At 49.4% G+C, this 16911-nt stretch overlaps 1 protein-coding gene across 5 annotated transcripts in view; it reads left to right on the top strand.

Annotated features, from left to right (window-relative positions):
* SHQ1 (SHQ1, H/ACA ribonucleoprotein assembly factor) overlaps positions 1 to 16636 on the top strand; it is a 671809-nt gene extending 655173 nt beyond the window's left edge. For all 5 annotated transcript variants that reach the window (XM_069643203.1, XM_069643202.1, XM_069643204.1 and 2 more), the window contains one exon: positions 15326 to 16636. In XM_069643203.1, the coding sequence (XP_069499304.1) occupies positions 15326 to 16484 (1159 nt within the window). In that variant the 3' untranslated portion in view covers positions 16485 to 16636. The remainder of the gene's footprint in view (positions 1 to 15325) is intronic.
* Positions 16637 to 16911: the final 275 nt, after the last annotated feature.

The following is a 16911-nucleotide window of genomic DNA, read 5'->3' as shown; positions in this document are numbered from 1 at the left end:
TGCAGTCACCACATTTTGTGGCCATTGGCCGAAACGTAGCCCACAAGTGCGTCTAGTTCTGCATCATTGAAACTAGGCTTCCTTGATGTGCCGAAGTGGGTAGCCGTGTCTGGGGTCCAAGCCTATACCACAAGAGCAGCCTTCTTCCTCTTGGAAGGTGGTGCGGACCCTGAGTGGCTTACGCCGCTCTGGTTGGTAGGGGCTGAAGCGCAGGTGGACTGGGCACTGGAAGTAGCCAAAGGCACGATGACCAAAGGTCTTACTGCAGGCATTGGCTGCTGGATGATGTTGGCAGGACCAACCTCGGTGTGATGGACTTGGACGAACACTGTCCCGTCTGGGAGACTCAGAGCTGGGGTGGATTGAGCTGCAGCTGCCCCTGCAGACTCCTCACCCTGCCTACTTGGGGCAGCAGATGACATTGCTGCCCCAGATCAACGGGGCCTGGTGACAGCAACTTTCACCGCCACACGTGGCTTTGACTTGGTGACACGGAAGTCAGCCTGGGAGTCATCCTGTGCCGGTTCAGTTGACAATATGGGTGGGGGGGGGGGTACCAGGCCTGAGCTGGAATGGTGTCAGCTGCATCTTCCCGACCCATTGGGGCGGGGGGGGGCATAGGTGTCCCTGATTGGTCCTCCACACTCTGGCCTCTTGGGCCACTCTGCACATCCTGGCCACGTCCCCTACTGCGCGCTCCTCTTGCAGGTTGGCCACCTTTCCCTCCCTTACCGCTTGGTCACCTCCCAACCATGGCACTGATGTTGTTGTGTGAATAGGAGTTGCACTAAACAATTGTCCTGGGCAATTGGGGTGAAAGGGGTAGGGTACTAGATGGAATACGTACCCTAGTGCTCTAGCAAGGCTGTCTGTGACCCCTGGGGGAAGATGACGGGTCACGCAACGCACAGGCACCCCGAAAACAAAATTTAACGTGCATGCGACCCCTGGTAGACCATGTGCGTGGAATAAAGAACCCGCACTACGCTGTGGCACCCAGAAACACAAAAATAAGCGTACGCGTGGTACACGCAGGCTACAATGACCTCTGAATGGGTACGCGACACACGGGGGCAACCACAGTTGGAAAATACGAGCGCGACACACCGTCTGCCTGGAAAAAGAACGTGAAAAAAACGCATGTGTGCGCGTTGGCAACACCCGCGCCAAAAGAATAGAACTCTATCCGAATATACAAGGAGTACGAACTGGAACTGTGAAGTAATCGCGTGTGAACCAACAAGAAGTACAAGAATCATCCGCTCGCTCTCCACAAAAAGCACGTACAAGAAAATGGCATCCTACGCGTACCTTTTAAAACAACCAACACGTGCAACGTCACTTACGCGTGTACACGTTAAGGGACTTTCCTCCAATTACACGCATTAAGACGCGTACGTGCTGTTTCTTCACGTGCTGATTCACTATGCACCCGTCACGAGGGAAACGCAGGCGTGCGTAACGTCACAGACGTGCTCACGTGCTAAGAGCCTTTCCTCGAAAAACACTCTGACGTGCACTTTTTTCACATGCCAAGTCACTCTGTATCAAGATGGCCATGCGACAACACACGGAAGACCACACTCCTGCCCTGAAGGCCGTTTTCATGCCCCCAGAGCACCGATCACGCTCCCACCCGCCATCTGCTGCTGCCTGCTGGCCACGTGCCCTGCTATCTGGTGCCTGCACGTCAGCCATCTGCAGGGGTACAGTTGCTGTGACCACCCCTGCTGGAACAGAAGACTCCTGACTGGTATACCATCGCTCCACAGCCCAGCCCAAGGACCCAGTTTCTCACCCACACCTGCCTCGGGGGTTGCCATGTTCGACACAACACCATCTGGCACCAGTGGCAACCCCCCAGCAGAGAGGCAGAGGGTTGCCAGCTTCAGTGCCAAAGAAGTTGGCATCCTGGTGGAGCAAGTCCTGGGGCATTAAGATGCCCTCTTTGGAAGTTCACGCGCCGACAATGAAGGACGGAAGGGGATCTGGAAGGACATCGTGGCTGCCATTAACGTGTAGGGGGTGGCAGCCCGCGACATGCAACACGTCCGGAAGAGCTGGGAGGATTTCAGGTTCAGGACCCCCAGCAAGGCCCGGCACTTCTTGAAGACAGAGGGGTGCAAGGGTCCGCCTGAGCAACATCCAGATGAGGGTCCTGGAATGCACAAACCCAGCGCTCCACTGCCAGATCCTTCAGAAGCAGACCCATCCCGAGTTGAGCGGTAAGATTACATGCGTACTGATTGGACGCAGTGCATGTTGAGGTGTGGCAGGAGTGTGCAGGTTGGACATATGTCTTGGAAGTGCCATGTATGGATGTGTATACAGGGACATGTGCCTGCCACATGTGAGTCCAGTCATGTGTGAGGCACATCAATGGTGTATGTGTTGAAATGCATGGTGGCCAAATGCGTGTCGGTACACACATGCTTTGAATTATGTGTATGTACTGTGGCATAGTTGTCGTGTGACACATGGAAGCTGGTTCCACCTTCATGTATGTGCACAATGTACATGTGCGTGTGTGTGTATTTGACATGTATGCCACTGTGATACACCATGGATGCATGTGACACCGACATGTAGGAGGCTGATTGGCAGATGTGACATGGATGGCAATGATTTCACTGCGACAGGTGGCAGAGATGTACATGTGCATGTGTTTGGCACTCCCCGTGTTGAATGTGACATCAGACAGACCTTCGGATGCTCACTCGGTTGTATATGTATGGATGCTGCTGCCAGATGCAACAGTCCTGTTAATTTGCGCATGTGTGTTGGTTGAAATGATGTGTGTCGGTGAGTGTGATGCCATCTGTGTAGTTTGACACTGCCACACATGTGCAAATATCATGTGTGTATCGGACCATTGTACAGTGCCCTGATGCCTGTGTTTTGTCTCTCCCTGTCTGCAACGTCAACTGATGAAGAGGGCAGAGACGGTGCTGGGGAGCAAAGCGGCAGGGATCCCACAGCCAGCCAAAAACGCAAGGCCAAGCTCCCCTCCCAGGTTGTCATCTCTGTGGGGAGTGATGAGTCTGGTTCCGCGTCCGCGGCCGCAGCTGCCGAGGGGAGGTCCAAGAGGGGGAGGCTGGAGGTGGACTACTTGGCAGCAGAAGGGGCAGCTGAGCCCCACAGGGGGCTATGGAGGTAGATGGCACAGAGTCATCCAGGTTGGTGGAGTGTTTGGTTGAGGAGGAGGCCGTAGAAGGCCCACGCACAGGGCCTGGAGCTAGGGATTCCAGTGGTGCAGTCCAGGGGCAGGGACAGGAGGCAGCACAGGCCACCGCGGAGGTGCCTGTGTGTAATCATGTCCCTGATCCTGTGACTGCATCATCCCGCACCACCAGGGATGCCTACGTCCAGACCCGTTCTCAGGGAGGGGATCCGCAAACAACTGGCCTTCCTCTCCCTGCGGACGTGGCAATCCGTGACCGGGTTGAGCCTGTCCTAGCTGGGGTGGCGTTGCGTCAACGTGGATTACGGGATGACTTGCAGGCTTCTCGTGAGGAGAATGCAAGTCATTTCGAAATCCTCATTGACCGCGTCAACCTACTGGGACAGGTCATCAGCACGGGGTTCCTCCATGTGCTGGGTCTTAACCCGACCCCCTCCTCAACTGAACCCCCTATGCGCCAGTCGTCCTCTGTGCCATCTACCTGCCCAAATGTCACCGGGCAACCCTGTGGAGCTGCCCGTGAGCCAGTGGCCAGGCTGGAGGAAGACACATCCCTGCCACAGTCGGGAGTCGGAGTTCCAGCAGGGGTAGCCACCCCAACAACTGGACACCAGCAGGAGGAAGACGTGCAGGCATCACAAGGCCGGGCACATGAACGGCAGCAGCAGGCTCAAGGTGGGAGCGATGATGGCTCGGGGCCATCAACATCAGAGGGGCAGGCATCGGCCCAAGAACAAGAGGACCCTGGATTGGGAGGGTCTTCCGTTTGGCAGCGGTTGGGCCAGGCAATAGATGCGGAGCGGTGGCGGGCCGAAGAGGAGCCCATCTGGTTCATAGTCATAAAATCGAAAAACAAAAAAGTCGAAAGTCAAAATATCGAAAAAGAATTTCGTTTTTATAACGTTTTTTATTCGAAATGGGGGGTTCCCCCCCAACACCCCTTTTTTTTTGTTTTTACTTTTTTTTTACACGCGAGAGCCAAAAAATAAATATAAATAAAAAAAATAAAACATTTGACTTTTTTGACTTTCTACATTTTGTTTCTCGATATGTTGACTGCACACCGCACGGCTCACTATGGTCAGGGCGGAGCACTCCATGCACAGGGCGCTGAGGCGGGCTGTGTGCCTCGAGGGAATTCGCAGGGATTCGGAGGTGAACATGGCATTATGCCCGCCTCCAGGACATTGAAGAGGAGTTTGTATGATGCCCTGGCCCGGGACATCAACAAGTGAGCCGTTGGACTTGTCCGCCGCCATTGTATATAGTTCATTAGTGTTAAGTTTCCTTTCTATTTTTCTTTCATTATGGGCGCATGGACTATGTCCCACATTTTTGTATATAGTTATTTATTAGGTAGGGTTTTTTTGTAGGTTTCCTTTGGATTGTTGGGCTCAGGGACCCTGGATTTTTTAATTGTACATAGTTCCGGAAAGGATTTGAATTGTTTGCATTTTTACCCATGGAGCAATGGTCTTTGAATTATTTTTTTACCTTTTGGGTTTGGTTTGATGGATGTACCCTTTGGAGCCATTTTCATTTGGATTTATTTGGATTCTGCATTCGTATTTTTGTATTCATTTTGGATATCCAGCCTGTTTTTAATTTAATTTTTTTCTTGGGTGATTTTCTTTCATTCCGTTGATTTTGTATTTAATACATTTTGATTTCATACTTCATTTGTGTGGTGTTCTCTCATTTGTTTTGTGCATGTCCGATGTGGGTTTTCACATTCACTTGGCCCCATTGTGTGTCTCTGACAGACATGTATTGATGTGCATACTTCTTATTTCGGATCTGTCATGACATGGTGATTTCAATGTGGAGTGGATGGAATACTTGTTTGGGTGTTTGGACTGGGGTGGCGTGGGTGGGATTTGGGTGGCCTTGAGGGCCATGAGTGTGGATCATGATGACGTGTTGGGGGGGAGGGGGAGACATGAGTCGGGGCTCGCTGGCAGGTGCCTGTCACTGCTGGGTGGGTGAGTGGGTGGGGGGACATGAGTCTGGGCCTGCTGGCAGGTGCCCATCACTGCTGGGTGGGTCAGTGGGTGGGGGGACATGACTCGGGGCCTGCTGGCAGGTGCCCATCACTGCTGGGTGGGTGAGTGGGTAGGGGGACATGTCGGTGCTCACTTGTGCATGGTGGCATGTGGGCTGGCTGGGGGGCATGGCCAGGTGTGCAGGGTAGTCCCCTGTGTTGTGGGCTGCCTGCAGGGCCTGGGGAGGGGAGAGAGGGCACACCAGGGAGGACACACTGCCAATTCGCATTGGTGCACCCCAGGAATACACGTACCCCGCTCGCCCAGCGAAACCGCGTGTGAAACTCCCCGCACACCCCTCAGTATACACGTACCCTACTCGGCCAAGTCCTATCGCGTGTGATACTCCCCGCGCACCCCTCAGAATACACATAACCCGCTCGCACAAGGACTATCGCGTGTTGAACTTCCCGCGCACCCCCAAGATACACGTACCCCACTCGCACAAGGCCTATCACGTGGGATACTCCCCGCGCACCCCTCAGAATACATGTACCCCGCTCACACAAGACCTATCACGTGTGAAACTTACAGCGCACCCCCAAGATACACGTACCCCGCTTGCACAAGGCCTATCGCATGTACAACTTCCTGCGCACCCCCAAGATACACGTTCCCCGCTCGCCCAATGCCTATCGTGTGTACAACTTCCCGCACACCCCCCAAATACACTGTACCGGCCCTGTGAACTGGTCTAGGGTTAGCGCGGCCCTTTGCGCTGCATTGGGGATTTCAATGCCTTATCCTTGCGCAAGGGGCGTTCTTGGGGGCGTAACTGGCGCTGTGGGATGTTCTCTGTGCCAGCGCTCAAATGGCTTTGATATTCCATGAATACGCGGTGCGCCAGAATGCTGTTTAGCGCACACGGCTGGTGCACGCTACCTCTCTGCGCTGCTCCAGTGTGCTGCCTCTGTGCTGAAATCTATGAATTACCCCGTTAACATTACAGTCCTATAGGGCTTTCTCATCCATCATGAAATGATGTTTGAAAGTTACTGCTGACAACCACTCCCTTCTAGGGTGGTGAATGAGTCCCTTCCTGGCTTCTCATCTCGAATTCCCCTTCTGCGGTACCTGCACACAATGGGCTCTAAATCTCATCGACAGGGGATGGAAACCTCACCCTTCCCTTGGGTAACCTGAATCCTGAAGGACTAGTGTGGCTTGTTCTTCAGAAAGGACTCTACAAAGTGGTTGTAATACAAGTCGTCAGTCGTCTGTAAGGATCGCACAGCTTCTCCACCTTCTTTTGTCTTTCAGAACACAGCACCTGTAGTGCTTAGCGTGCTCTCAGAAAGGTCTTGGCCGAGAGAATTGCCCCAAGTTTAGGGAACCGCAGCTCGGCACAGAGGCATACTGGGAATTACTCTGGCCAAGGTCTAGACGTATGTTGGGCCCCACCAAACGAAACACATATGCCGGAAGATAATCAGACAATTTCCCAGCACTGCGCTTGCGATTCCAATATCCTGGCAGGAGTGTCTTCGCTGTTCTTCCTTTCGGAGTTCATATATTTGGTCCCATTAAATGTAATGACAATACGACCTATGATAAGAGCACTTTGAAGTGGAAGAAGGCAGCGTGATCACTATATAGAAGCATGATATTAGTATAAGTGTTATTAGCATTTGAATGTTAATACGGGGTAGACATTGCACGTATCCATGATCAGTTCTCTGTGTTAATCTGAGGGAGATTTAACCACATGGAAATATTGAAATAATCGATCATTGTCCAACCATATTCTGTTGTGCACTTTTGTAGACACCCTCTGACCCAAACCATTCATTATAACTGCTACAAACATGTATTGTACAGCTATTAGGCCCTATGATGACATTTTTAAACGTTATCGCAAAATCACAATGCAACATTTATTTGGTTTATTGATTAGATTGGGGTGCCAATGTTATCTCCCTAGAATCTCCTCCATTTTGGATGATTGGTTTCCAGTTTGATAAATATACCCTAGTGCAACTACTTGGATGTTACATTATTTGAGTTTGATATAGGGAATATGGTACGACATCCTTTCATCGCGGGATGTGTTTTCGCTGGGTATTTTACCGCGATTTTTTTTGCCGAACCAAACTCATATTTGTTTGGGGGGGGGGGGGTAGAAAAATATATAAATTGGGTGTGGGTGTTCGAGAATATATAAACATTTTTAGGGGGTGGGGGATTGGGGGGTGACCCCCCCCAGAATAAAAATAAAAACATTTAATGAGTTTTTTCATTTAAAACAATCTGGGAATATAAGCCAACATGCATAAAAGTAGACATGATGGTGGTAAAGAAAATGATGTTTTACAATTATAGTTCTACTTGTAAATGGCACATGTCAAATGCAGCGCCTGATTCTAATAGGAAGTAATGTGGCGGAGACCTCTCTATGACCTCCAGGGTCAGACGGTCAAAGGATTTTGTCAAGCCCCTCTGGGGGCAAAGGCCACGCAAGCATTCTATACCTATCGAAATTCTATGTTTTTTGATTTCCTAGAGAAATTCTGAATAAAGGGGTCTTTGAGATCAAACCTATATACCCGTAGAGTATTCAAGTCTAGCGCCTTGACTACACCCAATGGATTCCAACCAAATAGGAGGTATGTGCCTTCTGCTCTGCTTACAAGTGTGATGGGTCAACAGAAAAGTACCCAACGATGCTAGAGGAGCGTATAATTTGCAAAAAAATCTTTTAGGCCAAAGCACCGCAAACCCTACAGCGGAAGCAATAAAACCTTGAGCGCAAAAGAAAACCTCCACACAGAAGGATCCGAGATCCAGCCTTCCTAGAGAAAGATAAGTCACTTGGAAAAGGGAGCAGAGACAATTTATACAACCCACCGGGCAACTTTGATACAGGCACAGACCGCGAAAGAGCAAGCAAAGCAGATGGCTCAGGCAAACCTTGAAAGTGGACCAAGACTGGATATATATGCAGTGTGACCTAGGTTTTAAAGAAAAAAGATCCACTTTTTCTTCTAGTCCACTTATGAAAAACCAAGAAATCTTTTGTAGAGAGGCAGATGTACACGCCATCTAAGGTGCCTGCTCCCTAACCTCCATCATATTGGAAGAACAGCAAGAAGACACTGTGCATGGCACCAGGTATCATCCCAATACTGCATCGAAGATATGAGTGACGTTATGTGCTCAGACAACCATATTGTATGTACCCTCAAACTGACGTGGTGGAAGGATGTCTGCAGACACCATTGTAAACAGAAGAGATATAAGTGAAATCTGACAAGTGTAAAGTGACGTCATGAAGAGGCGATGATGCACTGAAATGATATGCGAATACTTAAAGAATGAAGATGTAACTGAAGTGACAAAGTGAACATCTGCGAATATGAAGAAACGGTATACACTAAGAAGATAAGTGAGAAGAGATGCAGGAGATGTATATATGAAGAAACGCAAGATAGATGAGATATGTTGCAGAAGAAAATATAACACAGGTAAAGCAGCCATGATGAGAAAATGGACGTTGATTCTGTATAAATAGTACATGAGAAGTCTGAAGGACGTGACCTTAGTTCCTTTTTCCAACACCCTCTACTCGCTTCCGGAACACTGCTTCATAGGATGTTTTGATGGTTTTTCAGTGCCGGATCCATCAAAGGACTTGAGTTAAACCCTGCATCAAGTGCAGACGACAGATGTATGTTTCCTGCCCCAGTATGATTTGTACATACTGCCTGGGGGAAGGACATGACACGCAAGTGTGCAGGTTGTGTTTATTGATGCACCCAAACATGCTTCTGGAGAGGTCTGCAGAAGTGGAAAAATGAGACACTGTCTTGTTTGAGGACGCCGGATGCAGAGCGCCGAACCGTACAACATTTCCCTGTCTGAAAGGACAAGAAGAACAAAAGAAAGGTCGGGGATTTCCCAGAAGAATTTTAGTCAGCAAGGGGGAACTGATGGACCTGGCCACTTATTTCCAGTAGGCAAGTGGTCTGGACACATACCTAGAACTGGACATGCCACCACTGTCCAGCCGAGTCGGGAAAGAGAGATTTGATCTTTCCTCTCCTACACACACAGGCAGGGGACAAGTTTCCTAGGGCAAACAGCAATTGCAGTGCCACCAGCCAGGTGTAGAGGGAGAGGTGTTCCAAGAGGTGGCCTGTTTCCCTCGGCCTTGCCCTCAGTGGCCCTGGGTGTGAAGCCCCTGTGAAACAGACTTCCCCCATACAACCCCTATGAGAAGAGGATCTCTCTGTTCGGCAAGGAATGGTATCTCACGCCATCTGACGCATGGGCCTTAAAGGTAATTCACTAGGGATTTGGCCTCGCTTTTGCACAACGCCCTCCAGACCACACACGCTCTGGCCAATACTTGCCTCTGTACCCTCTACTTTTGGTGGAGGTTGTCAGCTATTTCTTATTGTTTATTGCGATAGCAGCTTGCCTCAGGAGAAATGGCATTCATGTCTTTCCCTACCTGGACGACTGGTTTTTCTGAGCTCGGTCCCTAGATAGTCTTTTGCGTAGTTTGCGCTTCTCCCCTGACCTTTAAGAAGTTGCAGGTTTTGCTACCCCAGGTTCCCTGATTTATCGGGGCACCCTTGGATACTCGGCTGGACAGGGCCTTCCCACCAGAGGATCGAGTGGCAAACATCTTCAAAATGGTCCATGTCCTCCCATCACAGGAGAAAGTTCTAGACTCGGCTTTCATACGCTTGCTGCGCCCCTTGGCTTACTGCATATTAGACATGCCGGAGGCCTGGCAGCTCATCAGTTCACTTCAGAGGCTCCTCAGTTGTCGGTGTTCGCCGTTTAAGGGTTTTAAGAAAGTGTCCCAAGACGTAGCATGGCGGTCTGTGAGACAACCTGCTGAGAGAGACTATGCTGCAGCAACTCTGCTCCAACTGACAATTGTCATGTATGCGTCCTTAAAAGGATGGGGGGCTCGCGGGTAACGGTGTGTGGTCCCCATCAGAGTCCAGGGAACACATCAATTTGCTGGCCCTGGTCACTTTTCTTCTTTCGGTACAGGGCAGTAAAGTGCATCAGGAGATGGAAAACAAAGTAACTATGCACTGCCTCAACAAAGGAGGCGGAGCAGGATTCTTACCTCTGTGCAGACAAGCATTGCAAAGGTGGTGTTGCACTCAGAACGAGGTGTCTTGACAGCAGCACACCTCACTGGAAAAGTCAATGTCATTGCGGATGCTTTGAGCAGACAGACATTGACCTACCACAAATGAGAGCTGTCAGGAAGTGATCATCTCTCATTGAGGGGACTCCTCAAGTAGACATATTCGCTTCTAGTGTGAACAGGAAGTGTGAGTTGTTCTGCTCCAGCGATTTTCCGTTCCTCTGCAGGGTTCTAGGGGGACACACTGATAGTTGAGTGGATGTTCCATTTCCTCTATTTGTACCTGCCGATCACGGTCATCCTGTTAGTTCTTTGGAGGCTCGGTCTGTTCTGGTCCGTGATGGTTTTGATCGCTGTGGAATGGCCCTGAGAAACGTGGTACCTGGAGTTGCTGGACATGTGCGTTTGCAATCCCTGGCTCCTCCTGCAGAGAATGGAGTAAGTGCTCCATCAGAACCTCAACACCCTGAACCCCCATGCTTGGATGCTGAAAGGAGTGTGATTGTCTGATGATGCCCTAGACGTGCTCATCTCTGCTCTGAGGCCTGCTGCAAAGTCTATTTATTCCTGCAGATGGCGTTAATTTTCAGCTTGGTGCCGGAAGAAGGAACTGGATCCCTTTACTTTTCTCACATCCTCTGTCCTGGGTGTTCTCCTTGCCTTAGCCCAGATGCAGCCCTACATATAAGGAGTGTATCTGCCACTTCTACTCCCTAACAATAGGTGAATACTCCCAAAAAATTAAAATAGGGAGTCAAAATACTCCCAACAAAAAAATGGGAAGTAGACACAGGAGCTTGTGCTCCTGCTTTCACCCAAACAGATCCATGGATGTGTTGGGCCAGTAGTGCATGTAGTACCACAGGAAGCAACAATTATAATTACCAACGAGGTCAAATGTATTAAACATTTTTGTTTTCCAGTTGAACATATGTGTACTTGTTTATATTACTCCCAACGTTAAAAAATAGGGAGTAAAATACTCGCACTTCAAAATCTTATCTGGAGCACGGTCCGGCCGGCCTGAAGATTGGCACTGTGACAAGGTACCTTACCACTATTTTGGTTTTCATGAGGCCCCCTGAGTAAGCTAACTCCTTACTATTCTCCACAGTTATGCATTTTTGAGGGGAGGGGGTTTCGCAATAAGTGTCCCCCATGCCACTTTGTCCTGCCATGGAATTTAGGTTTACTGTTTCTTTCTTATGGGCTCTCCTTTTAAGCTCATGCAGTCTTGTTCCTTAAGGTTTCTCACTTTCATGGTGATTTTCCTGGTTGCCATCACTTCTGCCGGACTGGTGTGTGAGCTCTGAGTTCTCAGTTAAACCTCCCTATGTGGTTTTCTATGAAGGTTTTGTTGAGAGCGAGACCCTCTTTTCTCCAGGAGTTTCGGATCATCATCTCCCTCAAAATAATTCCCGAAGATAGTTTCGGATCATCATCTCCCTCAAAATAATTCCCGAAGATAGTTTAGGATCATCATCTCCCTCAAAATATCTCCCGAAGATAGTTTTGGATCATCTCCCTCAAAATATCAATGTTCCTGTCTTTTTCCTCCACCGCATCCATCCAAAGCAGGGGAATGATTCCATCGGCTAGATATGGTGCGGGCCCTCATCTACTACATCCCTCAGATAACGATAGAGGAAAGATGGCCAGCTTTTTGTGGGTTATGCTGGTGCCCGTGCAGGCAGGGCTGTGACTAAATAGACCCTGTCAAGATGGAACATTCTCTGCCTCTCATAATACTACAATCTGGCTGGTAAGGTTGTGCCTATGGGTCTCAGAGCTCAGTTAACCAGAGCACTAGCTGCCCCCCTCTGCCATGCAGAGAGGAGTCCCTGTTCTGGACATTTGCCAGGTGGCTACATGGGCCTCGTTGCACACGTTCGCCAAATGTCACTCCCTGGATTCCCTCTCGGGTCAGGACACCCATTTTGGTAGGATGATCCAGAGTTTTCTGGTTTAGGTAGGTCCTTGCTCTCCTCCAGATCACGTGCTTCTATGGGAGAATACCATAGATGAGGAATCCATCTAGGAGGAAGGAATCCATTAGAAGAACTGACGACTTGCCTCTCTGTAATCTTCTTTCTGATTGATGTTCCTCCCACAGAATTCTCCTCACCTTTCTAATCCGCCCCACTTGGCAGATAGCTTGCACACCTTCCAATGCTAGGGAAAAAGGTGAATATGAGGTCACAGGGCACGATGCCTTGATATATATGCTATCCCTGGCGTCATGTCCGGTGTGGGGTGCGTAATTGTGTCGAGTGGAGCTGAGGCAGTCACGCTGATCCCCCTAGTGGTGGAAAAACATCTGAAGATCATTTGCGCTGGGATCCAAATATCATGGAGGAATCCATGGTAGGAACATCCATCAGACAGAACATTACCGAGAGGGAAGTCATTTGGTCTACAGGCTGCCTTTGCTATCACCCTCTGGCCTGTCACACCCATAGCAACGTTTTTATCACCTTGTTGCCTTTTTATTCAAGTTTCCTGACATTAGCCCCCACACCCTGTCAACAAGCGTTTAATAGCTTTTCAGTTGCATATAGTGGTCAGCCCCCCTACCCCGCTGGCTGCATTCTATTGACTTCATTACAGGCGCCTTTGAGTCTTTTTCACAGTTGTAACAGGAGGTTAGGCAGCGAGGGGCACCAAACAGTATGTTGAAATGGGCTTCCAAGAGCCCTGAGACTTGTAATCGACTGCTGACATCCTGTCATCATCCCCTGTCAAGAGGTAGATATAGAAGACGTTGGGCCTCATTATGAGTTGGGCAGTGTGGCCAAAAATTGTGGTAATGCAGTGGTAACAGAGTTTCCGCACCGCCGCCCTATGGGTTTGGAGATAAGGCAGAGGACAAACCTCCAACAGAATGCTGAAGGTAATTCCTCTGCCTTACCGCCGGAGAACTGCCAAATCGGTGAATTACTTATGGTGGTAATTCTGCTGAAAGGCCTAGGGATTGTCATAAATAGGAAATTACACTGCCTAGTGCCACTTGTAATCCACTGGTAATTCTGCCAGACCAAGTGGCGGTAACAGTAAATCCATTTGGTGGTATTTAGGTGGATTTACCACTGAAATACCACCAAATTTGGAATGAGGCCCATTGTGCTTTATAAATACTGCTTAACCTACTACATGGATACACTGCCTTTTAGTTTAACAAAACACTGATCTCTTTTTCTTTGAATTATTCCAATGTTTCCAGGTGAGTCACTGGCATTCAGTGACTGAGGGCCAATGTCTATGTTTGAACTCTATATAGAAGTAGATATTTCTCATATTTTTCACTGGTTATATCATTAATTTGTATATTCTATACCACTACGAAATGTTAAAAAAAAAACAGTACAGCATGGTTATAAGTAAGGCGAAGTCTTAATATCTTGCAAACAGTAGTGGCGTGCGAATGTGAAATGCAAATTCTGCGCATGTGCAAGCGAGAACGAGTCTTCATCTGCACCTCTTTCTAAGGGACAGCGGAGGATGCCTTCTAGACCTGGGCTCAATCTTTGGTGTAAATGCACAGAACTGGTCAGGACTACTAGGGATCTAACAGGTGGTTAGGGCGTGGGGGGGGGGCAGAACACGAATGCAAGACTTGACCTTGGCCTGAAGCCCAGAGATTATATCTCTCCAGGACTGAAATCTCTGCACTGGCTCCCAGTGGCTGCGAGGAGTAAGTTCAAAACCCTCTATATTGTCCACATGGTCTTCTGGAGCCTGGGGCTTCAATACCTTCAACTCTCTCTTCCTAAATATCTTCCCTCTCAAGCTCTTCGCTCATCCGCCTCCAACTCCCTCAGGATCAGTCGCTTCTCAAAGCAACGAGTGGTGGTAGATCTCTTACTTCGGCTAGAGCCTTCCTCTGGAATAGACTCTGTGCCTCTCTGAAAATTGAGGAGAACCATCTCCGGTTCCGGTAGCACCTCAAGACCTTCCTCTTTGCCTCTGCTTTCTCCCCTCCTCTTCCCTGCTAAACTCCTGGTTCAAACTGAAACTGCACTGGTCACCTGGCTATTCTCTGATCTCAGGCCCAGGACCCCCCTCCCATTTGCACACCTGCACTGCCCCCCTGGCAACCCTTGCACTCTGGGACTGTTTCTGTATCCCCGCAGCTCCCTACCAGCACTTGACACCTGATGTCTGCACTTACCCTTGCACCTGCCACCAGCTGGCTGCACGTTATATCTCTTGTTTCTATTTATTTACTGTTGTCCGATGTACTGCACTTCACCTCCCCTCTGCCCCTTGCACTTTTCCCCTTCATCCTCTCCCCTGCACTTGCGCGATCTTAATGTCACCTGGCCTAGTAAGATCGTTGTCTCCGTCTTCCCTCTGTTCCTCTCCTTTGCCTCGTCACGCCTTGAAACACTTGTGTACAGGCGCGTTATAAATGCCATATCATATCATATAATAACCTTGCCAAAGCCCAAGAAATGATTCAGAAGCAGTTCCCGGATATGGGCAGCCACTCGCTAGCTCTGGAATGTTCCCAGGGGTCAGACCTCATAGCATATATCATCTATACTTTCAACATTGCCCGGACATGGGTCGGAAACCATGAAAATCCACACCTTGCTGCGCCTTCACAGACCGTGCTGAGGGTACCCCACCCAAAATGTAGCAGAGTCTCTGGGGTACAGCGGGTTGCACAGCGCTACACTTGCAGGCATTGCTTCTTGGCTACACATGTTTCTGCCCTAGCACCTGCCTGACCCTTATTCTGGCCTGAATGTTCTTGATGCATGTAGAAGTTGAGTATAGATTGTAAGTCTGGGGTAGATCATGATTTTCACTGTATCTGGAACGTGTAAGAGCTGTGTCTATGCGTCTATCTGATGGTTCCATCCACCGGATAAGGTTGCAAGTTTGCTTTCTCAGTTTCATCCATTTGTGTGTCCTCCCTACCACTGCTTGTGATGCTTTTTTTCTGTTGTACCATAACATTTATTAGCGCTTTTCTCTTTTGTATTTGGACAGGTCCAAAAAGTTGGCAGCTCTGGCTGAATGTTTGCAGACAACCGCCCTGGACAAGGCAGATTTGGGGTTTGAGTTGGAGGAACTGGAACTGGCTGCCCGGCTTGTGCAAGAAGAGGCGGCCGCGAATGCAGCAGCCGGTGTGGACTCCAAGCCTCTGCGGCGGCGGCATGGATCTCATCAAGCAGCTACGAGTGACAGTGAGGAGTCAAGCTCCTCGTCCGAGGACTCCGATTCCGATTCATCATCCTCGTCTGAGGATGACGAGGACTCCTCGTCTGAGACGGAGGAGTCTGATTCAGGTGAAGAGGAGTGTGCTGATCGTGAAGGTGGGAAGACAGCCTCTTCTAAATCACCTCTTGGTGAGGAGAGCCCAGCCTCACTGTTGGAGGGCCATAGGCTGATCCAGGACGCAGAGGCAGCGGTGGAAGACATTGGGGAAAGATTTAGGACAGTAGTTCTACTTTCTGAGAGGTCTGAAGGCCTGGTCACGGAGGGGGGCTCAAGCCTGCAAGATGCCCCTGTGTGTCCGAACATACGACCAGAACTTGATCAAGGAAAGCAAAATTGTTCTTCATTGACGACTCCTATTTCTGGAGACCTGGTGGAAGAGCTCGGAAAACAGTTTCAGGCTGCGGTTGTATTTCCAAAAATTTCTGAGGAAATGGTCAGTGGAATGGCAGAAGAGAGAAAAAATGCCAGCCCACATTGTGAAGAGCCAGCACAGAGAAGCAACGGGGGGAAGTGCGTCCTTTCTTTAGATCCAGCTCACGTTTCTAGAGACCTGCTAGCAGAAAAACTGCAGAAAGTGGTTTCCCTCCAAGAGCCGTCTGAGGAGTGGGCCGCTGAGGTGGACAGACGTTTGCAGAGTGCGAACACACATTGCACGCAAGAAGCGCAGAAACGTGGTGCTGCAGAGAGTGGCCTTCCTGTGCAGTCCACCCCTATTTCCAAGGTTCTGGTGGAAGAGATTGGGGAGCACTTGCAGACGCCAGTGATCTCCTCTGGTGGGTCTGAAGGTGAACTCATTGAAGCAGCGGGGGGTTTGCAAGACCCGAGCCCCAAAGTGGATGATTCCAACGATGTGGCGAATTTCTTGGATGTGTGTCATGCGAAAAACATTCTGCGCATAGTGCCAGGCACTGAGGATGAGGAGGCATAGGTCCGCGTCCACTCATGGACCTATGCCTCTAGTGACATGTAGTCTGCACCACATTTGTTCATTAGTCCAGAAGGTTTTGTAAGTAATCGCCAGTATTCTTAAAAGAAACCTAACCTGTTTTGAAAATAAATGTAATTAATCTCAGGAATTTTGCACCGCTTGCAGGGGTATCGGACTCGCCCATTATTCCATAAATTCAACGTACAGCCTTGTATATTATTCACATTATCGTGTAGACGAACAATGCCCCCAAACTTGCATTCTGGGGTTCAGAAGAATATTCGGTGTAATGCTCCTGTTTTGAATTATATATATTTAACCTAGAGAGGGCAGGCCTGATTATACTGTGGGGGGTCAAGAAGGGCAACATTAAATTTACAACAAAGATGACCCTACATAGTCTCCGCGTATTTGAGGCAGCGTGTAG

The sequence above is a fragment of the Ambystoma mexicanum genome, chromosome 2p (assembly GCF_040938575.1).
Source record: "Ambystoma mexicanum isolate Mex_15411 chromosome 2p, UKY_AmexF1_1, whole genome shotgun sequence".
Lineage (NCBI taxonomy): Eukaryota > Metazoa > Chordata > Amphibia > Caudata > Ambystomatidae > Ambystoma > Ambystoma mexicanum.
Note: the sequence above shows the minus strand (reverse complement) of the source record. Positions and strands in the feature narration are given on the sequence as shown.